Below are 27633 nucleotides of genomic sequence, written 5' to 3' on the forward strand. Positions count from 1 at the left end.
CAGACGGATTCATAGCAGAATGTCCAAGCTGCTGTACAATGAAAGTGAATGGTGACCAAAGCTGTCAAGCGAGATTTGATCTGAAACCTCGGTTTGTTCTCACAAATGGCTTCAGAAAACAGTGCATTTCAGTTGTATGGACTAGTTTAATGATGCTTTATGTTGCTCATTGCCTCTGGTCACCATCCACTAACACTGTATAGAAAAAAGCAGCTTGGACACTTTACTAATTTTATCTTCTTTTGAGCTTCAACATCATACATGGTTGGAACGATGTGAGGGCGAGTAAATAAAGACAGAATTGAATGTTTAGTCGATCCGTCCCTTAAATAAACCAAATGATTTTTTGGATTAAAGGCGCGACCTTCAAAGCTCAGCCCATTAGAGTATCATTAGATTTGTTGCTCTCTGACTGATGTAAGCAGACAGCTGAGCACTCTCGCTTTACCCACCATGACCTCAGCTTCACGACACGAACACCTGTGCTGTGCGCTTACGCACACGTATACAGACACATTTGGGCAGTACATCTGATACGAGCAGGATGTACGTTAGAGTTTGCTTTAAGGAGAAGATTCATTTCAGCACTATGCAGTATTGTCCTGTTATTTTAGCATCGGTGCGTTTGCGTAATACCCCTTGTAGCCGTCTGTCGTTAGGCAGCTCTTTTAATGAGGGTAGGGGGCTGGGGAGGCTCTGTCACATTCCACTGCGCATGTCTCCAGCCCTGTGGCGTACTGATATGAGGGCCTATGATGAGTTTACGGTCTGGAAAGGCAGCTGCAGGCATAGCTGTACAGCAGAGATGAGACACTAGCCCGGCCCGGCCCGTCTCTGTCCAGTGGATACCCAGTCACCATAAACAAACCTCAGCTTTATTCACCTCAGCTGTCTACATACACATAAATCCAAGCTTATAAATATGCATTTGCAGTTTTGTATTCTATTAGATGTAGCTAGCTAGATAGAAATACTGTTTACTTAGTTTGGGGTCAGTTCATTTTTTTTTTTTTTTGAAGAAATTAATACTGTTATTTAGCAAGGATGCATTAAATTGTTCAAAAGTGACAGTACAGACATTTATGTTACAAAGGATTTCTATTTTAAATGAATGTTTTTTTTTTTCTTTTTTTTTTTTTAAATGGTCTACTCACAGAATCCTGAAAAAAAATTGTTCTGTTTCAACTGTTTTAAAAAAAAAAAAAAAAAAAAAAAAATTCAACTGTTTTGAAATCTGAAATCAGTCGTGCTGCTTAATGGAATGCTTTTGTGGAAACTGATTTTTTTCCCCTCGTAATCTTTTGATGAATATTAAGAAAATCTTTTGTAAAAATGTCAAATGTTTTTACTATCACTTTTGAACAATTTAATACATAAAAAAGTGTTTATATCCTTAAAAAAACAAAAACCTTTCTGTCCTAAATTGTCTTCTCTAGAATTCTGATATATTGAGTTACAAAGAAATCAGATGTTTGCACAATCCTTTAGAAGTGGATTATTCAGCGCCTGCATATATTCCTGGAAACAAGGAATGATTTGGTTTCTTGCAGTTCTACTTTCTCCATCACCGAATATACATTTACATCATCCTTATCTTCATCTCTGTCAGCCATTTCTGTTGAACGAGTTAAAAAAAAAAAATTCCACAAAGGCATTCTACAAAAAAAAAGTCACCTATTTGATGTATCCCTTCAAAGCCAGGTTTATTCCACCTCTTACACCATGTTTTTTTTGTTCTGTGAGAGCTCTGACACCCGTGGTTCTCTCTTGCACACGTGGTCTATTGAAAACATCCAGAGGTGTGAAGTTAGCACCCCTAACGCACCCGGCGAGTCTGAAAAAACATTGCAGAGGGACTTCCCAGACAGGGCTGTGCCGATAGCCTTGCTCAATCCACAGCTCTGATACGTGTGTGTGAAATTCTGAAGTATAGAAGAAATTCTATTTGTGACGCTAAAAGAACATTGGGAACTAAAGTCTGATTTGTCTTGTAATGCTTGGGATCTTTTTAACTTTCCCTGTACACTTGTTTTACATCTTTGTTTCAAATAACGGCCTACTTGAATTTATGTAATAGATAATGTCATAGTTGATTAGGTGTCAAAGGCACAGGTCAATGTATGGTCAAAATGACTATTAGGGATATGAATCATAAGTGAATGGTGACTGAGAGTTACATATTTTTCCTCCATTTGTTTATAGGACATAGTCCATTCACAGGCTAAGCATTTAGCCTCATCGGATCCAAACAAAAAAAATCTCTTTCACATGAGGAAGCCAGTCATTGTTTTGAGTAAGAAGAGCTGCTCACATAAAATGTTGTGGGTAGTCAGATACACTGTTGTGTTTGGCTTGATTTTCCACTTCCTTCCGTATCTTTTCCTTCTCCTTTGTGACAACTTGAAACCATTTTCTATGGCCTAATACAAACATTCTATTACAACAGAATACTGTTGTTGTTACTAGACAATAATTATTCTACAAAATTAATGAATTTCTTCATAGTATACAATGGCTATTTAATCTCATAATACCAGAAAAAATAACCCTTGATAAATCTTATGTGTACAGGGGTTTATTTTGTCAAAAAAAAAATTGGGGCCAATAAAGATTTCATTTTAATGTTTTTAAAAGAAGTCTCTTTTGCTTGACTACATTTATTTTTTATTTTTTTTATTAGTTGAATCTTGTATAACTAAATCTTGTAAAATTTTGGAAAATTGCTTAACTTATTTTGAAGAGTTAAAGCAATGTTAAAACATATGTTGTCATAACTTAGTGATTGTATATTTTTTTAACAAAAAAATTACTTCAATTGGTAACACCTAAAGAAATCAAGTTTTCTCAACTTAAATTATCACGTTTTTCACGATAAAACGTGATAATTTAAGTTGAGAAAACTTAATTTCTTTAGGTGTTACCAATTGAAGTAATTTTTTTAAGTTGATCCAACTATTCACTTTTTACAGTGTATATATATATATATATATATGTGTGTGTGTGTGTGTGTGTGTGTATGTATATATATGTGTGTGTATGTATATTTATATATATATATATATATATATATATATGTATATGTGTGTGTGTGTGTGTGTATATATGTATATGTATATATGTGTATATATGTATATGTATATGTGTGTGTGTATGTGTGTATATATATATATATATATATATATATATATATACACACACACACATATATATATACATATATACACATATATACATATACACACACACACACATATATATATATATGTATGTATGTATGTATATTTATGTATGTATATTTATGTATATATACATATATATATATATATATATATATATATAATATATATACATGTATGTGTGTGTGTGTTATGTGTGTGTTTATATATATATATATATATATATATATATATATATATATGATATATGATTACTGAAGGATTGTGTTACATGTATATTGTATATATGTATATTTATGTATATATATATATATATATATATATATATATATATATATATATATATATATATATATATATATATATATATATATATACATAAATATACATATATACAATATACATGTAACACGATCCTTCAGTAATCATTCTAATGATGATTTGGTGTTCAAGAAACTTGAAACTGTAAAAACATTATATATTATATAATAAATGACATTATATATATTGTATTAATATATTTGTGGTCTCTAGGTTGGCCAAAAAGTCTGAATAGGGGTCCAGTGATCGTAAAGATGGAAAATCCCTGATCTTACCCTTCCATTACACCTGCATATGTGAGGGATGATCTGACCTATATTCCAAAGTAATCGAAACTTTGCATCAGGAGCAGACAGAAACCCATATGACTGGAAGTGAGATTTTCCCAGACTATGTCAGATGTTTCCCTGCTTTTTTCCCCGCTGTAATTTCCTTAAGGAGGCTCAGAGCTTGATACAGTGAACAGCTTGTGACTCATGCGTAGTTCTGTGCTCAGAGTGAGAACAGGGGAATGATAAATCATCTCTGTTTTTCCATGACAGACATGCTGATACAATGAAAGAGCTCTTCCAAGAATATATTTCTTTTATCACCAACTGCCTTTGCCATATTATGATAAAAAAATAAAAAAATAGAAGACCTGTGAGAGTTAATAAAACAGGTATGCTATCCTCATATTTTGGCAATGCTTCTTCAGATTTGTTTTTATTGCTTCCAACTTAAGCTATTAGTCTGTACCAAGGAACTTCTCAATAAGCTGGTATAATTGTTGATAAGTGTATAAAGGTAATTCAGTAAATTTAGGAATGTGTGGAATGTGACAGTTTGTTGCCTCCGGCGTGGCCTCACTTACATTTCCTGGTTCTACTGGTTTGAATCAGCAGCCGCCCACACTAGAACAATAACCTCTGAAATCCAATTTCTGAGGGTTTGTTTGAAAATATGCTGTGGGAATGAAACAATAAATAGTAAGAGCTGAAATGCATGGAGTTTACGTACCCATACATTCACACATCATTAGACCTGAAGAACCATTCCGAGAATGTATTCAAACACAGAATTCCTCATGCAATCATCATTAAGACACATACAAAGAGGGAGGCTAATTGCATTTGTTATAATGTAATATTCTTGAGGCAATCTGCATGTCTGACAGCTGGAAGACTGGGATATCAGGGATACAAACCCTCACAGGACGAGATTACATTAACTTGTGCTTTCTTGATTACAGGGAGTGTTGCTCTTTTAATTTGATTAGATCATATCTCACACCTTTGCAAACCATACAGTCACACGTGACAGGTTCACAGCAAACACAAATGAGTGTAATGCTGCCCCATGCTCAGAAATACCTTAAATGCTCATTACATATTCATGTTCTTACATTATATCACATTTTTGTGGAAGATTTTGTAATGTTGTAAGAAGTTTAACTGTACAATCTTACTTTTATAATGACTATTTTAGTATTTTAGCCATGAATTTAGATTTTGATGCTGAATACTTCATCAGCTCATGCCTAACAAAACTGGAAAAGTAAATAACAAGCAATATTTTGCTTTGTTGTATAAAAATGGATTATATAATTAAACATAATAAAATGTATATAAAAAAGTGTTTTTACCCCACACATTTTTCATATGCTATATGCTATTGGTGAACATGTTTTCACCACGTTTGTGATCTTCTTTTCTTTTTTACTGTTATATAACTTTTTAATTACAGACATTAATTTACAGACATCCTAAGTGTATTAATTACTTAAGTGAGTGAATAATATAATCAGCCAGTAGTATTCAGAGCATGTCCATGTCCAGACATGTCTGGCCTGACCTCTTAGGGGACACCAGCAGGCTCCATTCAGACTTAATGCTCTTTCATCATAGTGTTCAAACATTCAAATCAGTGCCATTTGCCCACTATAAGGTGCGAAAAACTACACGTTCCCCTTTGTCATTTAGTCTTTACTTAGTGAGGGGATCTCACGCAGAAGGTGTGAACTTCATTGCTCCGGTCCCCTGTTCTCATCTCCCTCCCTCCCTCCTCTTCTTTGCTCACACACACACCTCACTTTATCTCCACCCACTGACACACTCCCTCTCTCATACATTCCCCTCTCGTCTGTCTGCTGCTTCAGTATCAGTCTCGTCTCTCTGGTGAACAGACACTCACTCACTCACTCCAGGGAGGCTGGATTACAACAGGGATCACTGAATTATTAGTCTAGCAGACAGATACACCAACACTTCTTTCATCGGGGAGATACACACACTATCCAGGATCAACATGGGGAGTAGTATGTCATGCGTCCCTCAACACAACTTCAGGTTCTCCAGCAAGAGTTTCATACGCAGGAACAGGTAAGAACCATGAGAAACTATCTTAAAACTATGATGTTTTGGAAGTATGAAGGCATGTCATGCAAACTAGAGGGAAGTCATGTAAATGTTCTGTTTAATGTGATTTCATGAGTTTGATATTGAATTGATATGCCAGGAGTTGCAGGAGTCTGTTCAAAAACTGCAAAAAAAATATGTAAAAATGTCTTTAAAACAAGAAACGTTCACTTGAAGAACAAAAAAAACCTTGTGTATAAGATATTAATGTGCACCATTTGTTTTCAGAGAATATATTTTGAATGATTTATCTTACCCCAATGGCAAACTTTTTAACTTAACTAAATTTTATATGAATATAATATAATAATGACTTCTTTTGTCATTTTACTTCTTAAATAAAATGTTTAGTAATATTTGAGACAAAAATACTGTAATATAGACCTACTGTAGCACATCAGATGAACACGGATTGGCAGTTTGAATTTAGCGGTGTAATGATGCTGTCTGCAAACCTCATTAGATCAGTGTCAGGATCTCGCTTCACACTGACTGATACACTCATCTGCTAATAGAATTCACTAGTGTAATGAAGTTAGATCTATTTCTGTTTCCAGAGTAGCCTTCAGGGCAGGGAAGAGTTCTCAGGTTTCGTGGGTTTTTCAGAGAATTGGGTTTATCCTGCACAGAAAGTAATACTATTGTGCTTGCACTGCTAGTGACAGCGATCCGAATAATTTACTGCTGTCAAATTTGGATAACTTCTATCAGCCAGTAAAATAGGCAGTGGGTCTACTTAAATCAGAGTGTCCGTTGTGTCTGGTTTGCATGTGCTCCGAATGTATATTGGTGGGTTCAGTTAAGGTTCAGAGTCCTGGATCATAAAAAAAGCCTTTGTATTACTGCAAACATATCAGATCAGAGTTCAGTGTAGCGGGACGCGGCCCCTTTTAAACCCAGGACCCCTATCAGATTTAAAATAAGTCCAATGAATGATGGTATTTTTAATGAAAACAATAGGTGAAAAGGTAATGCCTCTTACACAGTTACAAAGTTGTCCCTGTCAAACTTTCATCACTTTTACGAGCATGTTCCATGTTACAAACTGTCTACAACCTGCATTCTTCAATGGAATGAATTCTCCGGATGCCAATCACGTCCATCACTGAGCCCTGGTAAATCACCGATACTTCCCATTATTGTCTGGATGAATGAGCCCAGTGTTGTTATGCTAATTGCATTCAAAGCAGAGACAGATTGACAAAGAGAGAAAAGAAAAACACGGGAGTCTCTGAGGACGTCTCTCACCGAGGATGACTTCCTCGCTGACACTGACTTCCTTAGCTTATCGTTGGGCAGGAAGAAGTTCATTATACAGATCTGACACTAATGATTATAAATGGGGGTCATGGGTAACAAAAGGCATTTCATGAGCGGGGCATTGTGGCTTGTAACATAAGCTTTATTGTTTTTTCTCTTTAAATGGTGCAGACAGAGATGTTAAACTGATATGTTGACTAGTGCAAGCGAAGGAAGAATGGACGTGTAATGGTGATGTAATCTTTTGTGTGGGACACTGAGCACTGAATCTTTACAGAGAGCTTGACTCAGATTTGGTGTTATTAACTGATCATCCTGAGTCAAGATAACCCCTACGTGGGGTCACGTCCATCTTTTCTTATCCCACAACCCCATACATGTCTAACTAGGGTCTCTTGTTTTCTGAGCAGCAGCCGTTTGTTCCGGAAAAAGTATCCACAGGAGGGACAGGAGAAGTCCAACAGCATCATCAACATTCTCTGCACTGTCACCCCAAGAAAGGTGAGGAACTTCCCTGCTTTCCTAACATTCCCATCCATTTATGAAAACGTTATTTCCAAAAGTAATATCAACATTTGAAATGAAAGTTTTTCTTTGGTCATCCTAGACTTTTAAAAATGACCAGAAAACAAGTTTGTTCAAACCACTTTTCTGGCATTTCTAAAAGGTGTGAACATTTAAACTGCTATATATGCATATCTGATATTATTGAGAACGAGAACTAACTTTCATCACTGTGTCGACATAGGAAATGTCACACAAAGATCTCCAGACGATTGAGAACATCAAATGGGACCCTCCGTTCCCCTACGACCCAGCTAGTGGATGGAAGAAAAGCAGCATTAATGTGAAGAACTATGGCAGAATGATCCACAGCTCCAAAGTCCGCTTCCGCTTCCTGCACTGCCAGGTAAGACCCACCGACTCGCATCCAAAACATATCCAAACAAACTTCACGCAAAAACACTGTTGCCAAGAATAATCATTCAATAAACCACTCAAAACAGACTTTCATAAGATGATTAAGGTGGTCTGAGCACACATGACATGCGTCTTACTCACTCTCTATGATCTAACACACAACAAACAGGTGGAAGATACAAGATGTCACACAGTGGTTGTATGAAGCGCTGTGGGAATGACGTACATGCGTTTGCTGATTAATTGATGCAAGTCGGTTTGAAGAGTTTAGGCCATGTCGGAACACGCAGGGATGAGAGGTGTTGTGAAATGGCGTAGTGTTGCAGAGATTACCTAGTACTGATCAAACCACTGATATATTACACATTGGCTCTGAAGCGTGGGAATCGCTTTGGTTTGATAACATGTAGTCATACTGGGAAAAGAAATGAGTGTGAAGATGAAGGAAAGAAAAATAACCTACCACAGGATGAGGTCAAAGGAGAACATACTGTACAGTGGTGATATTACAGTTGAAAGGAAATGTTACCTAACAGTATTTGTGATAATGGCATATTCTGTAACGTGGTAAAGTACAGGCCTACATCTGATGAAAGGAAATGAGCTGTCCGTGATAAATCAATGTCAGTGGCTTTGCACAAGTCTAGAGCAAACAAACACCTCTCAGAAAGTTTTCACAAAGACACTTGATTTACACCGGAGTATTTATAACAGGGATTGTGAATATGATTGCTACACTTAACTTAGCTCATATTAATGCTGTCTCTGGGTGAACTGCTGCATCTTGTTTTGAGTTTGCTTTCAACATGACCTTTGAAAATCTTGCTATTCAGGCTAATCATTTATTCCACCAATGTTGTTGAATTGAAGCCTTTAAAGCAGCATTACCCAGAATGATCCCTCCGATAGTGTTGATCCTGAGCTGATGGAATGTGTCTGCTCTTTCAGGATGTGCATGACTGCTACCTGGACCTGTTCCAAACCCATCTCCATTTTGTCTCCAACAACACAACTGGACTCACATACCAGGTAAAAGATGCACCCATTCATTATATTACAATGCATACCGTAGGCTGAAATGTAAAACAGGTCCATATATGGCCATGCTTGTGTCATTGCCTTAGACACCAACCATCGTTTGAGTCATATGGTAACGAAGACGGAAATGACAAGATTTATGGGCTTTATGATGATGTAAAACGTGTCACCTCTCCATGCCATAAATTAAATAAAATCTGTCTCTTCTATTGTAACCTGCATTAATCGGGTTTTATTATGTCTGTATTCATTAACCTGAGTCACTGGGAGGCAGCCTGGTAATAAATGTTTATTATCAATGAAAAAACGTTGTGCAATACTGAATGTGTCAGTGACAGACATTTAAAATATTATTAATTCATATATAACAACATAATAACATTTCTTTGTTTTTACATTTAAAAAAAAAAATTCTTAAAACTGTCTATTCATTCCCAGGTTTAATTTATTAGATATTATAATATATTGTATTTTATAAAAAATATGCTATATTTTCCAATAGAAAAATAAATAAATGTATTTATTATTTATGAATTATTTTGTTGTTTAAATAATAAATACATATACAAATCATTTTGAATCCCAGTTTTTAAATGTAGATTTTTTTAATGGCTCTGTATATAAAAATGTTCATTTAAATCACTATAAAGGCAGAGTACTAACGTTTTTCCAATGTATTTTTGTTATTCAGGGAACACTTCCTCTCAAAGAGCTCACGATTTGCAAGGTGCAGAACAGGAACAGCTTTGGGGATCTGCAGGAATTTGCATTCCAGATAAACGGTGAGTGTTCTTGATAATCCAGGGTTGAACAAACAGGAAAAAGTAGACAAGAAACACAAGATAAAACAACAGGGAGAGACAGTTACATACAGGGTTTTTTTTTTTTTTCAAAACCCGATTTGTTATTTGAGGATGGAATTTGGGACTCTCAACTGACCGGAAAACAAAAGATTGTTCAGGCATTCGTCGTAAAGCCACACTATGTAGGCCCAAAACCACTTCCCATGTTCAGACATTCCAGAGGTTCAAAAGCACTAAGACTAACTGAACACTCCTATATTTGCCACTAGTCAGAAGAGAGATAAAATGTCCTTCAAGGCCCCCCTTGTTATACGACAGGTGCGCCTGAACTCGCTCAGCTGCGGAGCTATGAAGGCCCTTTCCCTCTTCACCTCTCTGGCACAGTTAAAGTACTCCACATTCCAGAGCGCTGGACCTGAACACACAAGTTTGCTTATAAAATGTTTATGAGAATTTACCACATAGGAAAACACTGACTTTATTGCTTTGTCACCCTGAGCAAAACGATTTATCTACGCTTAATGTTCTCGGAAGATGAGTCAATGTGGCCGTGATTGAATGAAAAAGAATTAAAGCTTAACCATTATGTGCTGTTAAGTCCTATTCTCCAAATGACTGAATTAATCTCCTTATTTGCCACTCGGGACTCGCTGTTTTAGAAAAGACCGTTTTAGGAAAGATGATGTCTTAGATTGCTGGGAGTGAGATTTGGGAATTTATAAGGCACGTCACAGAATTTTCAGACCTGACTAAACATCTATGTATTCAGGAAAAAAAAAAAAATGTCTTGCACATGAACACATGCCTTTGCAAAAAAGACAACACACTTTACTGGAAATGACTGTACAGGGCAGGTCAGAGTTGCTGATATCTGTGCTGATAAAGGCTGGAATGTAGGTCTGATAAAATGGAGATTCCAGGTTTGATGCTTTCTTTCAGAATAGCTGAAGGGACAACTGGTTTACTGCAAATGCATGGCATGTTGTAATGACAAGAGCTCTTGAAACAGATTGTTTGCTCTCAGGGTCAGAAGTGTCAACATTGACATTTTGACATGAAACAGAGCAACGGTATCCAGACAAATGCATCTATACTTAAAAACAAGAGATTTACCAAAATATTCAGCAACCTGTTGCCGGCTCTTTAAGAGATCCAGATGGTCATCTAACCTAACCTCTGACCCTTGTCTTTGACCTTTGTAGGGGTCAGCCTGAACCCTATCATCGTGTACTGCTCGACGGAGGAGGAGATGAACAATTGGTTTGGGCTTTTGAAAGAACAAATCGAGGCTAATGGCGGCAATGCAATCGAACCGGAGATATACACAAGAATGAAGGTATGGCATCAGAATTACGTGCATTCGCTGGATGCCAAATGAAAGCATATTTCTGTAACGAACTTGTAAAAAAAAAGGTGTTAATTCAGGTCAGAGTGACTAATGCTGATCATTATCCTCTGGGATTTCATCAAGGAGTGGTTTCTTTTGTGGTCACCTTGACTGGATTTGAAAAAGACTTGTTGTCTTTTCTGTTCTGACACATGCTATTGCGGCAAGTGAAGTAATTGAGCAAAACATCTGCATCCCATAATTAGCAGAGCAATGGATTTCTCTGAAATTCCCGATAATGATGACACTCTATCTCTCTATTCATGCTTGTTGTTTCTTTTGAACATTGATTTAAAGCCAATATTGCCCCCAAAGGTACAGTGCTCAGAAGAGACCACAGTGGGAAAGGAGGAGTTGAGGAACTCCATCAGTAAAGAGCCCATCTATGAGTGGGAGGGCTCGCAACGAGAGAGTCTAGGACCCATCACTTACGCAACGAAAGTCAAGCTGCAACACATGCCATGTCAGGTAAGAGCTCTCCAGGATTGATTATTTATACAACCTAAAAAAGATGAAAATAAAACATTTATGAATATATCTGCATGAATATAATGGCATAAAAACAATAACATAATAATAACAACAACATCAATACACACACACACACACACACACACACATATATATATATATATATAGATGTTCACTCTGAAAAGCCTTTGAATGAATTATTTGATCTTAGCATGAGGAGGGTCTAAATTCACTTCCATGTTTTCTTGAGAGGAGCAAAGCAAGCTCAGTTTACAACTCAGGGCATGGCCACTTTCACACCGCCCTCATTAGTCAACGTCTGCCTCAGCATACAAACACACGGGCACGCTAGTTCATACTATGGGACTGTAGTGTGTGTGTAACCAAATATCCGGTGTACGTGTGGCCAAATATCTAAACCTTTTTCCGGACAGTGAGGGAGGGTGAGCAACTGATAGTCCATCTTAAGTGTACTGTGAGAGCGGAGAGGGTTTGCTTGTGAAAAGGGTGTGTAAACCAGTTGCTTGCCTCACGCACTTCACTTGACTCACCCAACAGCTGTCTTTGAACACACCCCGAGGAGCCGAGCTAAAACACACACTCGTGGTTGCTGCAAGACCTATACAGTGCTTTACACACTGCTGTGCAACGTGATAGTCAAAAATTGTTATTTTACAACAGTTAGTTTCGCTCCTCGAACTACGCAAAAAAACAGCACAGGATTTTCACTGTGTGTCAATCCGACTGTTGTCCCTGTTTGCGAGACATGTTGTCCCTGTTTGCGAGACACACAGACCGTGGGTCAGTGTTGCCAGATTGGGACGGTGATTTCCAGCCCAAAAGCTTAACAAAACCCTACTCCATTTTTTTTTTCTGTCAAATTAATGTGATATAATTGTATTGCCATGTCATTCAATGTTGTTAAGAACCATTTGTATCTCCTTAAAAAAATAACGATGATAAAATAAAATAAAATAAATAAATTTCCCAGGAAAACGGATCAAAACAGGGCAATAATTAAGGAGAATTAGCAAATATTACTAAAATGTCCAGGTGGACACTGTCAATACGGCAATCAAGAACTTAACCGATGACTTTAATGTTCACATAGCATAACGCAGAATTTAGCAGTCAATCCACGTTTTTAGAGTTGCTCACTTTCTCACTCTTTACTGTAGACGCAACTTTATCGATTTTCGATCATTATCGACAACATTATCGATCACTTACATACAGCTACAAGTTATCGCGGTAAATCGCTTCTGCCTGCTGATCGCTGATTGGCTAAAAGTGTGTGCTCGTCGGCGACGTCAACACCAACGTGTGTGTTTACTTAGTAATGTCATGAAGACTGATTTTATGGACTACATGCACACTTCAGTTTTGTTTTTAACCAATTAGACTTTAAAATGTAGATGTTTGAAAACAGTTGAACTAACCCCTAACCAGCCCAAATTTAGTCCACCCGCCCAAACCCCTTTTTACCCGCACAATAAAATTCAAAACTGCCCAATTGGCCCGCCCAATCTGGCAACACTGACCGTGGTTCGGAGCGCGCATTAAACTTTAGGCCTATTAAGTCACGCGATGATTTCTACGCGGCTTCGTCCAGAATCGTCAACGGCTGTCAGTCGGCTGGCAATGTCATTTTTCAAAGTTGGTTTCCAAACTGTGGATATTGGCAATATAAAAAAAGTTATTTGGAATCAAAAAAATTAAAGTTTGGCCTGATTTCTCATTGCATTAACACAGTTTTGGCTAACAGTTGTCGCCTCTAAACAGTGAATCGTTTTGCGAAGCAAATGGTTAAATTGATTCACAGTTTCGAAAAAGCTTCGTTTTTATATTGAATCATTCACCCAATCGATTCGTTCAAACACACTGATTCACTTAGGAATGAATGAATCAAGTTCATTAGTGAGTCAATGAATTATTATTTCAACTGATTCGTTTAAAAACACTGATTCATTTAGGATTAGGAATGATAGAAACACAAGTACAGTGTTCCAGAGATGCACAGAGGGCTTTGGAAATATTTTTTGTTGGTGGAAAACAAATAGCAGTATTTGCAATAATGTGTCTAAAATAATTTACTCAACCAATATTAGCTTCTTGTCTGTAAAAGCAATAATACATGTGATTAAATTTCTCTGTTCGGCTTACAGGAGCAGTATGACCGTGTGCTGGTGTTGTACCCCAACTATCTCATAATTCTGTCGGAAGAGAGTGATGGCCTCTTTTACAAGGTAACGCGATAATTTCATTTGCACAAATGAATACAGCAGCAACTCTGCATAAATAATTTAGTGAATTTAGTGATGCACTCTGGAAATAATCTTGCATTTATTTGCAATTGCAGGGCAAACTTCCTCTCAACATGATCACAGTTACAACTCCCTGCCAGGATATCAAACCTAACACGTTAATGATTGAGGGTGAGTTATAACTCAAGTCTTTAATTGCCGGATGTTATTGTACTTGGCTCAGATCTGATATGTGCCATAAAGATGAGTGTTAACTTTGTGCCCTGTTTCTGCACAGAATCTGATGCATATCTAACTCTTGTGGGTTTCGTTGTTAGGGAAGTTGATAAACCCCATCATCGTGTCCTGTCTGGACAAGAGAGAGTTCCATGACTGGATCCAGTTTTTCAAAAGTGCTGACGTCCCCATCCTCACCCCTCCTCCCCCTGTGTATGACATCATTTACACTCCAACACAGAAACAGGTGAGCGATTGCTTCCATCTTGGACATGGTGTTGAATATCTTAGATATTGCGTGTAAATGCTGTGAGATATTCACTTTCTCTGTTATTCTCAGGCTCTGGAGTTTGACAGGTGGAGCGGCAGCAGCCACGGCGTTACTGACCCATTAAGGCAGTCTCAGGACAAACGCAGATCCCGTGAGCTCCAGCTGCCTAGTGCTGATGACAACCCCATGTCCCCTGGTTATGCTGAGCCTCTCTGCGTAAGTGTCTATCCAAACATCAAACCCATTAACATCAAGTTGTGAACATGATATTTGTCCAGCTACAGTATGTTATAGGGAAGTCTTCCTAGGTGAACTGCTCTTAGAATTTTACACAGTTTGATTTCATGTCTGGTGTGAAATTTGGGTTAGGCTGGCGGTTATCTACAGGTCTAAAATATGGGGCATTATTCATCAGAATGACTTGCATGTTTATTTTGGAGGAGCAGCACATGTGGTTGTGAAAAAAGATCAGCAGTGTTTCAGCTGATCTGTTAATAAGTAACTTCAATTTACATAGTATCCAGTCAAAAAGTATCTATATTACATTCTTAATTCTATTAGTATGTTCATGTTTGAGATTGAATCCTACATAGCCACAATATTCCATGGTGTTATGACATTTTATCTCTAATTAATTTAAGTCAACATGAACTGCCATTCACAACACATTTTCCTTCTGTAATGCAACATATTTGTGATTGAAACGCACTTGGATATTCAAGACAAAATGTAGGACAAAGACTGGATTTTATCCACTAGAATTGATTGGATAGTGGTGTATCAGAACAGAGGCAGACTATATGCAAATTTGATAATCACCATTTGGTTATTGGTTAACGTTATCCAAAAGCTTACATGGCCTCAGTTACATCAACAGAAAAGGAAAATCGTTTTAGATAAAGACCAAGTCACAGTATTTAATTTGTAATAAATATTATGATGCTAAACCACTTTTTTTCCCCCTTAAATAACATGCACCGATGAATCACTCAAAACAAGACCAAACAGTTGAAACACAGGCTACTTTGAAAAGAACAACCTGAAATGTTTTCTATGAGCAGTGCCATGTTCATATTATTTATACTATTATAATATTTATCAATTTCTTGAATGGGTTTTTATGTGCATATTTTCAGCAATTTAATTTTTAGTCATTTAATTGTGTCTTTGTCATTTTTATTAGTTTTTCGTGTATATTTCTTATATTTACTTTATTTCTTATATTTATTTTAAATGTAAATTTATTTCAGCTTTATTTTACTGCTACTTTTATTTCAGTTAGTTGCCAAGGCAACATTTCTATATTTTATCATTTGTTTTTCGTAATCATAAAGTTAGTTGTAATCTGGTAAATGAATGTGAGTACAGTCCAGTTAATCAGTTTGTGTGTTGTGTGTGTTGGTACAGTTCATTTCCAGCCGGCCGACCTCCTCAGACACTCAGTACTCAGCTCACCTGGGCAGCAGGAGCAGCAGCTTCTCCTCTCGTGTCAGACCCGTCCCAGACCACCACCCCGTTTCTCTCCACTACTCCTCCCCGCCACAGTCATCCTATCTCGCCTCTGAAGGACCCATGTCACCGGTTTACAACATGCCCTACAGTTCTGTGCACCACAACGGCCCTGTTCAACGAATGGAGAAGGCACCACTAGTCAAGGTAACAGAATATTCCTCAGTTCAGTTTAGTTCTATTTTTTGTTCTTCAAAAATCATTACTTCAATTACTATTTTAATTATTTGCTTACAATTCCAGAAAAGGAATGCATAAAAACATGCGTGACCTTTTCATCTGTCTTTGTTCAGTCAAACAGCTGGAGCACGCCACAGACAAACGTCAAACACCAGCTCTTTGTTCCTCATCGCCACTCGGACTTGGTCACCCACCGCAAGCCTCTCTCGCCCCTTTATGACGACCCCAGCACCCCCAGTATGTACCCTCTGGAGGAGAGCTCTGCACAAGCGTCGGTAAGTGGGTCAGGTTATCAGATCCGCTCTCTCACTTGACACCGCTGCCTTCGGTGACCAAACACCGAGTCGTTGATTTGACGAGCTAAAGCCACGGAAAGTCCCCATAGCCTACATTACTAATTGATCCATTCAGATGCATAATGGAAAAGGCTGCTGAGCGAACAAGACAAAGTGTTATCCTTGGAAAGATGCATGTTTGAGACAATATTTCTACATAGAATACAGGTTTACACTTGTCGGGGTTTCTTTCAACACAAGGTTTAGGTCTAAATCCTTTAATCAGCTGACTACATCAGGTTTAATTCACTATGCTATCTTCTAAATCTCATAAAGTGCATGTTTTTCTGCTATACAGCACTCTTCTCGGGGCTCTGTTGAGCAGTCGTACCCTCCTCTCCTCCCTTCCTCCTTCCGGTTGTGCACCCCTCCTCTTGGGCGGAAAAACAGACATGGCCAGGCCCTGGAGTCTGAGGTGGTCAGCAGCCAGAGGTCGGATGAGCTGCGAGCCCAGGCCGTTTCCAGAATGAAGATGCTGCCCGATCCAAACCGACAGCCACAACACAACCACATCTCTCAGGTAATGGGACAGTAGTAGTTTTCCTTTCAAGACTTTCATTATTATTATGAGGCGCTTTTTCTTCTTTATGATAAAAGGATAGTTGTATCACCCTGACATTTTGGACGTAATACCCCCCCCCCCCCCCCCAAGTTTTTTTTTTTTTTGTTATGTCATTGTATGTATGAATTGCATTTTTCAATGTACACTACCGTTGGAGTCGGTAAGATGGCTGGATTCATTTGATCAAAAACACAAAATCACTTCAGAAATCATTTTATGCTGATTTGGTTCCCAAGAAACATTTCTAATTATTATCAATGTTGAATACAGTTGTGCTGCCTAATATTTGTGTGGAAACTGTGAAACAATTTTTCAGGATTCTTTGATAATTATGGTAGAAAGTTCAAAAGAACAGCATTTATTTGAAATAGAAATCTTTTGTAACATTATAAATGTCTTTAGTATCACTTTCTGTCAATTTTGTGTCCTTGCTGAATAAAAGTATTCATTTCTTTCCCCAAAAAATCTTACTGACCTCAAAAAAATGTAGAAATATTATTGTAAATGTATGTAGCCTCAAAATGGTATGAAAATGATCTCTTATTCTTTTTTTTTTTACAGAGAGGTTTCTCAGGTCACACTGTCATGGAAGCGCAGAAGATATCTTACTGTTACTCACCTGGTAAGATTTTTAGGCAGTTACAGTACCACAATAGTGCACTGATAGGCATCTTTCACGGATGTATATACGGAACTTGATATGCAAGATATGCACAGCAATTTGCATAACCTAACCAGTTTTGTGACAACAAGTTTTGTTAAGCGTGTGAAATGTTGACCTAGATCAGTATTTTTTATAGGCTGGTTAAAATGTATTTTGTTTAATCGTTTCATGAGGTCACACCATATACACTCTCACTTGTCAGGATTAAACACACCACAGGGAGTAAATAATCCATGGTGACACGTGCATACAGTATACCAGACTCTCACGGTACAGCTAATAGGATGATTTTAGAATGACCTTTTCTAGCACACACACACAAACACACACACACACACACACACACACACACACACACACACACACACACACACACACACACACACACACACACACACACACACACACACACACACACACACACACACACACACACACACACACACACACACACACACACACCGTTTGATGGGGTGTGGTGGTCCAGGCAGGACATGGCAGTGGAAACAAGAGTGTAGATGAAGGGGCGTGTGTGTGTGTGTGTGTGTGTGTATGTGTAATATGGCTCAGGCAGGGTATTTTAAATGACAGCACTGCAGGTGGCACATGAAGGAAAGACCAGCGAAAGGACAGAATTACCACCGAGAGTGATTTAAAGCTCACAAGTGGGAGATCCTTCAAGACATCTCAGAGCCTCTCTGTGAAAAGAACACAACAAACGACACGTTAGATCTTAAATTAGGGCATGAAGTATTTAGATGGCTCAGTTTACTGACTTCTAAACCTTGGCATGTGGATTTTGATTTAAATATATATATATTTTTTTTTTTTACATATTGCAACGAGATCTCTTCTATTCTCGCAAACTCACATGATATGAGATCACACAGCAATAGCAAATTACAATGATCCAATCAATTCCCGATTAACAAAATCTGTCCCGACCTACATTTTGTCTTGTTCAAGAAGCCATTTCACTTGGATATACATCACAATAGGGAAGAAAAGACTATCACAACTTTCATGTCTACTTTGAAGTTGTGATATACACTAAAAATTCTAAAATGAAAAAAATTCATGGAAAAATCATTGATATTTCTATAGTGAATATGAATGGCTGCTTTTAGGTATGCTGATGCGCTGTTCTAAATTAATTTATTGGCTTGAAATTGCAGATTGTAATCTATTATTCAAAATTGTGGTAACATTTAGTAGAAAATATTTTAAGATTAGGAATTCATATTTTTTGTCTTCTCACAGATGACTCTTACCTTCAGCCAGTGGAGCCAGATGACCAGGAAATAGACTATGATAACATATGGGAGTTTGACCAGGATAATAGGATGATTCAGGCCCTGCCTGGAACTTCACCACACCGGACACTGGCTTACTTTGGAGCTCAAGGCCTGGGCGCTATGACAACACAGCAGAGATGGTCATAAAAGAGAACAATGGGCTTATGCCCGTCCAGACTTGCACACATAGCAGACTAATCAAAGCCACGCATGCACAATGGGCATGTCTTTACCAGGGGCCGGCATGCCCGAGTATCAGGATATTCAGTTTGTTTATTCAATGGCTCGATGACATACTTTTGCACATGTAATATCCTTTAATTCTGTGGTGAGGGTTTCACACTGCTGTATGCATTCGGTACGAACAAGCGTTTATGTATATATGAATATAAGAAAAAAATACTCCATTTTTTTCAAAGGTAGCATTTGTGAGTTTTTGCATTTAGCTGTAGTTTGTATCCTTTGTGAGTCCTACAAACTACAGGAAATTGTTGGTATATGGATATTTTTAAATACCAAATGTAAATATATTACTTTTTCTATTTAAGTAAATTTAAGTTTTTATTATTATTATTATTATTATTATATTTATACTTCTTTTTTATGGCTTTCTACTATCTGTTCATAAGATCTGTTTGTTGTGTGGAGGTCAAATGTATTCATTGTTTATGACAAATAAACAGTGATAAAACAGCTGTAACACTGCTTGAGCTGTCCACTTTAAATATGAATGTGTGGTTTATTTTTTTTACATTTTTGAGTGATTTAAATTGTAGGCTATTTTTAAAATAAAACAAGTTCTCTGAACTCCTTTACTCTGTCATGTTGTTTAGTACATTTAATTTAGTATGGCTAAACGGTGACATGTTTAAATAACGTCATTTTACAGTGTGTTGGAAATTATGAATTTGAATTATGAATGTCACATAGATCTCTGTCAGCATGGCCTATATTGTGATCTCAAAGACTATGGGAAGGGACTTTGGTGACCTTTACCTTAGGGTTCTGGTGGCATCTGCTGGTAACATCTAGAAGTACAACCTAAATGTCTCAATCTTGCAAATTTTCTTAATTTTCTCCAAAACTGTTTGAACACATCTCAGTTTCTACTGCACAAAAACTGCAATGCATGTTAATTCCCCTCAGTTGTAACAAATTTAATATTTATCAGGTTTTCTGGCACAATAATAGTACAATTGTTTGTTCATCCCCCTCTTGTGGTCAAAATAAGTATTACTATTAACATACAAGTGCACTGACAATGCTTTCAAATAAACATCATATTTATTTTAGGTACAACAGACAGAAAAATACATTTCCTACATTACATTTGGGGAGCACCATATGAATGACATTAGAACAAATCAAACTTTTCAGATCTGAAGTGACGTCCTCACATGAGCATATTATTTATTGTTTATATGGTCTATAAATACACCAAAATAATTTGGCACAGCAAAAATTCCAGTATCTCAGTCAGTAGTATCAAACTATATTAACTGATTGTTCATAGACATTCGCTCTTCCATTGAAACCTCTCCACTGGTACACTTAATTAGACACACGTCCATCTTCATTATGACACTTCCATAAGCATCTCAATATCAAATATTAATCAATATATACCACTGCTCTCATCACAACATCATTCACTGCAAACAGTGAATCCACAATATCTCTGAAAAAAGGGCTTTGGTCATTTCATTAACAATCAACATTCCTTTTTTTTTTTTTTTTTTTAAATAATGGATACAGATATGTTCATACACTAATATTATAAACACTACTGGCACTGGTCTGAAGTCACAGTCATCTGTGTTAGCTTATCAACTGAGTTCATCAGCAATAAAGGCACACGAGAGTATTGATCCTAATAATACTGAGAATGATGGAAAATGCCCTGCATGCACGTTTGACATTCATCAACACCCTTTTGGATTACATGGAAAAAGGGTGATGTGACTGAAATCAGATCTGGAGGCCATCAGCTATGGAGTTATGCTGGCTCTAACTGACGCAAAGGAGTTTTTCCAGAGACCTCCTCCCTCTTGTGTCTGCGCAGGTATCGTATGGCAGAGAGTGCACTGACATTCGCAAGAAGAGCTGAACAATATAAAAAGCAGATACGCGTCATTATGGATTATTATGAATCACATTGCTTAATTCAGAGCTTTGCACCAAGGCAAGAGGCTTAACTTTTCCTCTGTAAAAAGCATAACATTCTAAGTAAAAAACTGTCAAAACACGCCTGAACGACTAAAGTAATGACTCACTTGAAACACTCAAAAACCATAGCAAAGACTATGAGAATTAAAGCAATTTATGTCGAAGTAATAAGTATATTCATGAAACAAATATACCAGCTTTCCAGGTGTCTGCTCCCGAGCCTGTCGATTTCAGGACCCACGAGGCAAAAGCAATACAAACCAAGCACAGGTCTGCCTGTTTAAGAGGCAAGAATGGGGCATCCAACCCTAGAAAAGAGGCATTCAAATTCAGAACAACAGGGCAGCACCACTTAATAATCAACCAAAATAAATAAATAAATAAATCTACACAATTTTATTCAATAACAAACTGGCTTTTATTATAAAAGGGTTTATATAAATTAGTTTCACTATGAGTAAAACAAATTCACTGTGAGTTATACACTATTTGTTTAAAAGTTTGGTAAGACTTTTTTAATGTCTTTTTATTTGATCACATAAATACAGTATAAACAGTAATATTGTATATAGCATATATATAGCTGAATATTTTTTTTGTGGAAATTTGTGGAAATGTTTCTGGAAATTTTGTGACATTTTTTTTGAGATTTTTTATTCATGTTCCCTTTGGATTTATTTGAAATAGAAATCATGTAACAATGTAAAAGTCCTACTTTTGATCAATTTAATTGTATCCTTGCTAAGTATCCTTTTGGACATATATATATATATATCAGTAGGCAGGCAGATAATGAATTGACATTGAACAATAATCAATATCACAAGTCATTATAAGTGGCCTGGTGTTCCTGGAGTTTTCTCTATTTTTACTTGCACTTCATAGTGAAACATGTTCATAAATTCTGGCACACTGCAGATTTGAGAAGCTGCCCAGCATGAGTGTAGACTGATTCGCACGTACAACCATTCCTAAGGCTCGGGCAAGGCTCGACATGTGACTCGATACTCTCAGTCAGCAGATATTGACTTAAAAGGGATGAGAGTTGACTAACATATGACTAACAGAAATTATTTCCGGAAAATTTCCTATGTAGGCTCTCATTTTAGTGTCTCTTATGTCTGATAAAGTTTATTAAAGGGAACAAATAAACCCTTTGAGAAAGTACTGGTGTTCAGTTTCAGTGTGTGCAGAAAATTGTGTGGTAGAAGTTCTTACTTGGATCAGCAACTACTGTCTGCATCTCCTTACACTTATTCTGTCGCTCAGTCAGCTGCTGGAAGATGCAGTTCTCCAGGTTGAGGAGCAAGGAATCTGGGAAAGGGCTCCCATCAGGGCCCAAAGCATTAATTGGTTGATTGATTCCTTTGGGAAATGTCTTTACAGGGACGAGTTCCCCAGAACATGTCTTCTCTTCAGGGATGGTAAAACCTGTGCGTCGAACTCTTCTAAATGAAAGAGGGTTCGTCCAGAGGAAGTCGCCCTGATCTTCAGAATAGAAGTGCTCATACATGTCAACAGGATCATGGTTGGGAGACTTATGGCCATACTGTGCCACTACCTTGATAACCGTGTTCTCATTCTCATCATCTTCGTCCGAATTCCCAGGGGAATCTGGGAAGAAATAGTCATATGCCTCTGGAAACTGAAGGTTTCTGTTAGCTGAGCGGGAGCAGGAGAAAATGGGAACCATTTTATCTCCACCTGACTCTTCTACAATTGGACAAACAAAGCTTCCAGCATCAAACTCTGAGAAGAAATGGTCATACGTCTCAGGCACAGAAGTGCCTGTTACATCAAGGTACGAAGCAGCTATGTTGTCTGCACGGGACGCACAACGCTCAGGTTCATCCTCACCAAAGAGATAATGCATTATTTCAGAAAACGTGATACCACTGGTTTCTACTTCCTCTTCATCATCAGACAAGCTCTTTGAGCCTGAAGTGTTCACATGGTAAAAAGGATCTATAAAATCATCTACCTCTGAATGGATCGAATGCATAGAGGCATTTCTCAGTATTTGCCTGATTGGTTGAGCATCTAGAGCTTGCAGGTTCTGCACGCTAATGTTCTTACACATTCTCCTGAAACACTGTTGAGCATTAGCCGTGCAGAGATGTTCAGGAAGAGTGGTTTCCGGACTTATGAACACCATTTCTTCACCCACAACCACTGGATCTGGATCATTCTCCCACATCACACCACAAGAGCTAGGGAACTCACGCGACTCGTCCTCTTGCTTGGAAGAAAATGTGGTTTGAAGCTGTGCAAGGTCTTCGTCTAGATCAGATATGTAAGACATGTCTCCACTTAGGCGGTCCGGCTTAGAGTCATCAGGTAGTGTAAAGTAACCAGAGTCTCCAGCATCTGTAGTGTCCGCATTGCTACCATCCTCCGGCTGGGTTAAAATACTGGTGTGCTGGGTGTTACCAATTTGCCGTATACGCAATATGTCATTGATGGTTAGCTTCTCCATTTCATTCCAGAAGGATGAGATTGCATACACGGGGCATGGAAGATGATCTGCAGCATCAAGAGAAACACTCTCCAGATCTTTGGCTCCACTTTTCGACTCAGCTGAGGAAGTGTACTTCATTTCAGCAAGTGTGTTATGAGGCAACTCTGAAACATCTTGTGTAGGACCACTTATGTGTTCACTAGATCTGGTAGACTTGCCACAAAATAGTTGTTCGCCACTGGCTGAAACAGCAACCTCATTAGCACTGATGTCTCTCTTATTGTCTGATTCATCTGAATTTTCTGGCATTATGGGTGAGGCATTCACATTTAATGCCTTACTAGTCTTAGTTCTGCTTTGAATCTGACTTTCATCTGTTCTATGATCAATATTATCAGACATATATCTCTCAGTCTCTGCATCTGTCTCACTTACAGGTATATTCATGTTTACTTCAATGGTTTGAGAGGCCGAATGGATTTGATATTCTGAAATGTTAACTTGAATACATGCTTTCTGTTTTTGAGGAGTATCCTGTGAACAAGTAAATGTTCCATCCGAACAAGATTCTACTCCATCTATGTTCTCAGTTAAAGACAACAAGCTTTCTTTGTCTGAAATTTCTACCATATTCCTTTTGCTTGACATAGTTTGTTCATTTTTAAATACTGAACAGTCAGTATCATTTCCTAAACAGGATAAATCTTTGTCCTCAGTCAATTTAAAAGAGACTATGGAGGAAGGAGGCTTTGTTGAATCAGCAGCAATGGAAATGTTAGAAGATAATAAGGATTTCATCTGACATCCTGCACCAGAATTATCACTTAGAGGTGCTGATAAGGTCTCTCTAATACCGGTCCAGCTCTCTAAGTGTACAGAAGGATCAAATTTAAGCATATTCAATCCACCTTCTTGTAAATTCAGAACTTTATTTATCTGGGGTAATGGAGAAATCTCTGCTTTCAATTGCCCATTGTTTCCAGGAGACACGTCATGGATGCTTTTGGAAATCGTATTAAAGCTTGTGTGTACAACTTCAGGCTTTGAAGGTACGGTGACTAAATTACTGATAAAAGATACTGGCAAGGTTTTTGAAGACTTCAAATCAGCTGAAGCCTCCAAGTCAAAAATGTCTCTGGGCTTTAAAAGATCAGTATTTTGTGATGTTTTAATTCTTTGAAGTGATATTTGCTCTGTCTTCCAGACATTTGCAGGAAGGCTATTCATCTCTTCTCTCTGAATGAATCTCTCTTCCTCTGATTCACTTTGATGGATGTGGATCTGAGCCTCATATCCTGGTTCTACTGGCTCCACACTCATTCTCTTCTTCTTTCTCCTCTTTCTCCTGAGATAGGAAGGTGACACTGGGATCTGACCGATTGCACAATCTTTTGAGTCAGAACTGTTTCTGGTATCCAGCTGAGCAATATTTTGTCTTGCTGGGATTTGTTCTGTCATATCTTTCCTATTTACCGTTACCATTTTCTCTTTGTTAGGTGGCTTTGTTTCAGGTTTCAGCTCTCCACATCTTTCCTGTTGCTCCTGTTTCATTCTTACTGTAATTAGGGGAGTTGACAATGACTTCCCTCCAATGAGTAGCTCAGTGTTAGACTTTGATGCATATTCTTGTGCATAAGCGGGTGCAGCTATATCACCCCAGGTATTAACCACACCCTGCTTAGTGATTTCACCTATAAGATTGGCCTCATTTCTGCCAGATGGACCAGTATCTAAAGACAGAAAATCCTGCTTATCAATCAAACCCTCCAGATGGCCTGTCTCCTCACTTCCCCAATTAACAACATGGCTTTGTTCCAAGGGCTGTTCATTTTCTGTGACACTTTTTAACTGCTCAAAGAACAGATTGACAGTCTGAAGGTGCAAGTCTTCCTCACTGCCAGAGAGAACCTGCTCTGGACTACGTATTCCGTACTTGCTGAGGTAATTATACACAGGCGAGCCCTCACAGACTGGCGGGCCATCAATCTGAAGGTCTGGATCAGGCTCTGTGTCCACAACCGGGGTCCTGTTTAGAAAGTGGCAGCCCATCTCATCAATGTCACTCATTCCAGAGTCCTCTCGACTGGCAAGCACCGGAGAGAGCACGTCACAGTCCTCGCACTCCTGAAAAAAACAGTCCCAGTCCCGGTCGGAGATGTGCACGCTGTATTCAAAGTCATCCATGAATGAATGATACACAGACAGTTCTGAATCTACAATTTAAATGAATTAATCAGTCAGTGACATGAATAAATAGTCTGGCAATGCAATTGCACAAAAATAGGGACATATTTGAAAATGCAAAAAGTGGATGTTTTTATTGGCATCATGGGAATGGCACAACCAGTATCAACCGAAAGGTAATTAATCTAAACATCTATGCTAGTCTTTTTATAGGGCCATATGCTCCAACCACAAATTGTGATACAAAATCTTTTAAATCAATTTTCCAGAAACAAGTTGCACTTGTCAAAAACACAATACAAACTTCAATTGCATGCCATATAATTGCCATTATTTGAAGCTTTAAATGTATTTTTTTTGTATTAAATAAAAACAAAACAAATATACTGTCATATTCACATAAATAATGTGAATATGAATCCCACTTTCAATAAATAGCGTACATTCAAAATGGTACATCAAGGTACGAGGTAAAACACCTATTTTTTTGTATTATGAATATTTGGTTAAGAATTCTTACTCTATTACCATATTTATGAATATAATCTAGTAATATATATTAGTTGCATAAATGCATTAAAGGTGCATTAAAAGAATCTGAATAGGTTCTACATATCTACATATCATTATAGTATAAAGGAAATTCAATCTGTTATATGTGACCCTGGATCACAAAACCATTCATAAGTTGCACGGGTATATTTGTGGCAATAGCCAACAATACATTGTATGGGTCAAAATTATTGATTTTTCTTTATACCAAAAATCATTAGGATATTAAGTAAAGATCATGATCCATTAAGATATTTTGTAAATTTCCAACCATAAATATATAAAACATTTATTTTTTAGTAAATGCAGCACAATCGCGAACATAAATGGACAAATTTAAAGGCGACTTTCTCAATGTTTAGATTTTTTTGCACCCTCAGATTCCAGATTTTCAAATAGTTGTATCTCTGCCAAATATTGTCCTATCCTAACAAACCATACATCAATGGAAAGCTTATAATTCTCAAATTTGAGACCCATGTGACTGGTTTTGTCTGGTTTTTCCAGGGTCACATAAGGCCTCAGATGATATCAGAATCAGTGACATTGTATCGGAAAATACAATTTCAAACAAAGGAACATTTTTGAAACTATATGTGGTAAGTGAATGTTAATTAATCACAATTAATTACGCACAATCAAGCACAACTCTTTTGAAAAAAAATTATGCGTTTAAATTTTTCTTTATTCTATTATTGTTAAAAATGCATGGGGAACCAAGTATGCAGAGTCCACTGCATTCCTTCACATTGAGATTTTTCTTTGGTGTGCACACTATTATGAAACTAATACTAAACTCAAAGCAGAAATGTGTACAGTACCTGTTCAATGGAGTGAAAGTGCAGAAGTCCCAGAGCAGTTAGCCTTTCACACCACTTTAGTAGTTTGAGGCATAGTGAATGCCCTTTGAGTGTCCTTCCAAGTAAGACGGTACACCACAGGCCCTATGATTTCTTATAAATAGAACAGTGTTACACATCACGTAATACACGCAGTACTCTCTCTCTCTCTCTCTCTCCTCTGTGCCTCCCTCCCCCTCCCCGGTTGATGTGTGAACCGTTTTAGCGGGTCCCATGGCATGCTCCCATGTGAAATATGTTTGTGTGTTTATTTTTTGCAAAACACATGCAAAGTTGGTTGATAACATAACTGCAATCAATAGCAATAATAGCCTAGTTAACAATTACTTGTATACATAGTATTT

General features: G+C 37.5%; 2 protein-coding genes across 3 annotated transcripts; one reads left to right on the forward strand and one right to left on the reverse strand.

Annotated features, from left to right (window-relative positions):
• Positions 1-5578: 5578 nt before the first annotated feature.
• Positions 5579-19501, forward strand: plekhn1 (pleckstrin homology domain containing, family N member 1). Its single transcript, XM_079848719.1, has 16 exons — positions 5579-5857; positions 7564-7654; positions 7902-8063; positions 9023-9103; positions 9804-9894; positions 11118-11251; positions 11618-11770; positions 13939-14019; positions 14133-14208; positions 14355-14500; positions 14594-14740; positions 15932-16180; positions 16327-16488; positions 16847-17068; positions 17672-17732; positions 19035-19501. Exons 1-16 carry the CDS (start codon positions 5784-5786, stop codon positions 19214-19216), a joined length of 2112 nt encoding a protein of 703 aa, XP_079704845.1. The 5' UTR covers positions 5579-5783; the 3' UTR covers positions 19217-19501.
• Positions 19502-19833: 332 nt separating this feature from the next.
• perm1a (PPARGC1 and ESRR induced regulator, muscle 1a) lies at positions 19834-27396 on the reverse strand. Of its 2 annotated transcripts, none has more exons than XM_079848710.1 (4): positions 27251-27396; positions 22454-25817; positions 21430-21543; positions 19834-21172 (listed from the first exon to the last, which is right to left on the reverse strand). In XM_079848710.1, exons 2-4 carry the CDS (start codon positions 25758-25760, stop codon positions 21066-21068), a joined length of 3528 nt encoding a protein of 1175 aa, XP_079704836.1. In that variant the 5' UTR covers positions 25761-25817; positions 27251-27396; the 3' UTR covers positions 19834-21065. The 2 variants fall into 2 exon arrangements, with proteins under 2 accessions (XP_079704836.1, XP_079704835.1); XM_079848709.1 differs by having other exon boundaries at positions 22454-25906; positions 27251-27395.
• Positions 27397-27633: the final 237 nt, after the last annotated feature.

This window comes from Squalius cephalus, assembly GCF_949319135.1.
Source record: "Squalius cephalus genome assembly, chromosome: 18".
Classification (NCBI taxonomy): domain Eukaryota; kingdom Metazoa; phylum Chordata; class Actinopteri; order Cypriniformes; family Leuciscidae; genus Squalius; species Squalius cephalus.

Excerpts from the sequence above, each read along its gene's own strand:
- plekhn1 (XM_079848719.1), top strand. The coding sequence starts at position 5,784 with ATGGGGAGTAGTATGTCATGCGTCCCTCAACACAACTTCAGGTTCTCC. Across the intron at positions 14,741-15,931 it reads GTTATGCTGAGCCTCTCTGC|TTCATTTCCAGCCGGCCGAC; the intron begins GTAAGTGTCTAT and ends GTGTTGGTACAG. Across the intron at positions 16,181-16,326 it reads AGAAGGCACCACTAGTCAAG|TCAAACAGCTGGAGCACGCC; the intron begins GTAACAGAATAT and ends GTCTTTGTTCAG.
- perm1a (XM_079848709.1), bottom strand. The coding sequence starts at position 25,877 with ATGGATGACTTTGAATACAGCGTGCACATCTCCGACCGGGACTGGGAC. Across the intron at positions 21,544-22,453 it reads GACAGTAGTTGCTGATCCAA|GGTTGGATGCCCCATTCTTG; the intron begins GTAAGAACTTCT and ends CCTCTTTTCTAG. Across the intron at positions 21,173-21,429 it reads AGCAGACACCTGGAAAGCTG|CTCTTCTTGCGAATGTCAGT; the intron begins GTATATTTGTTT and ends TATATTGTTCAG.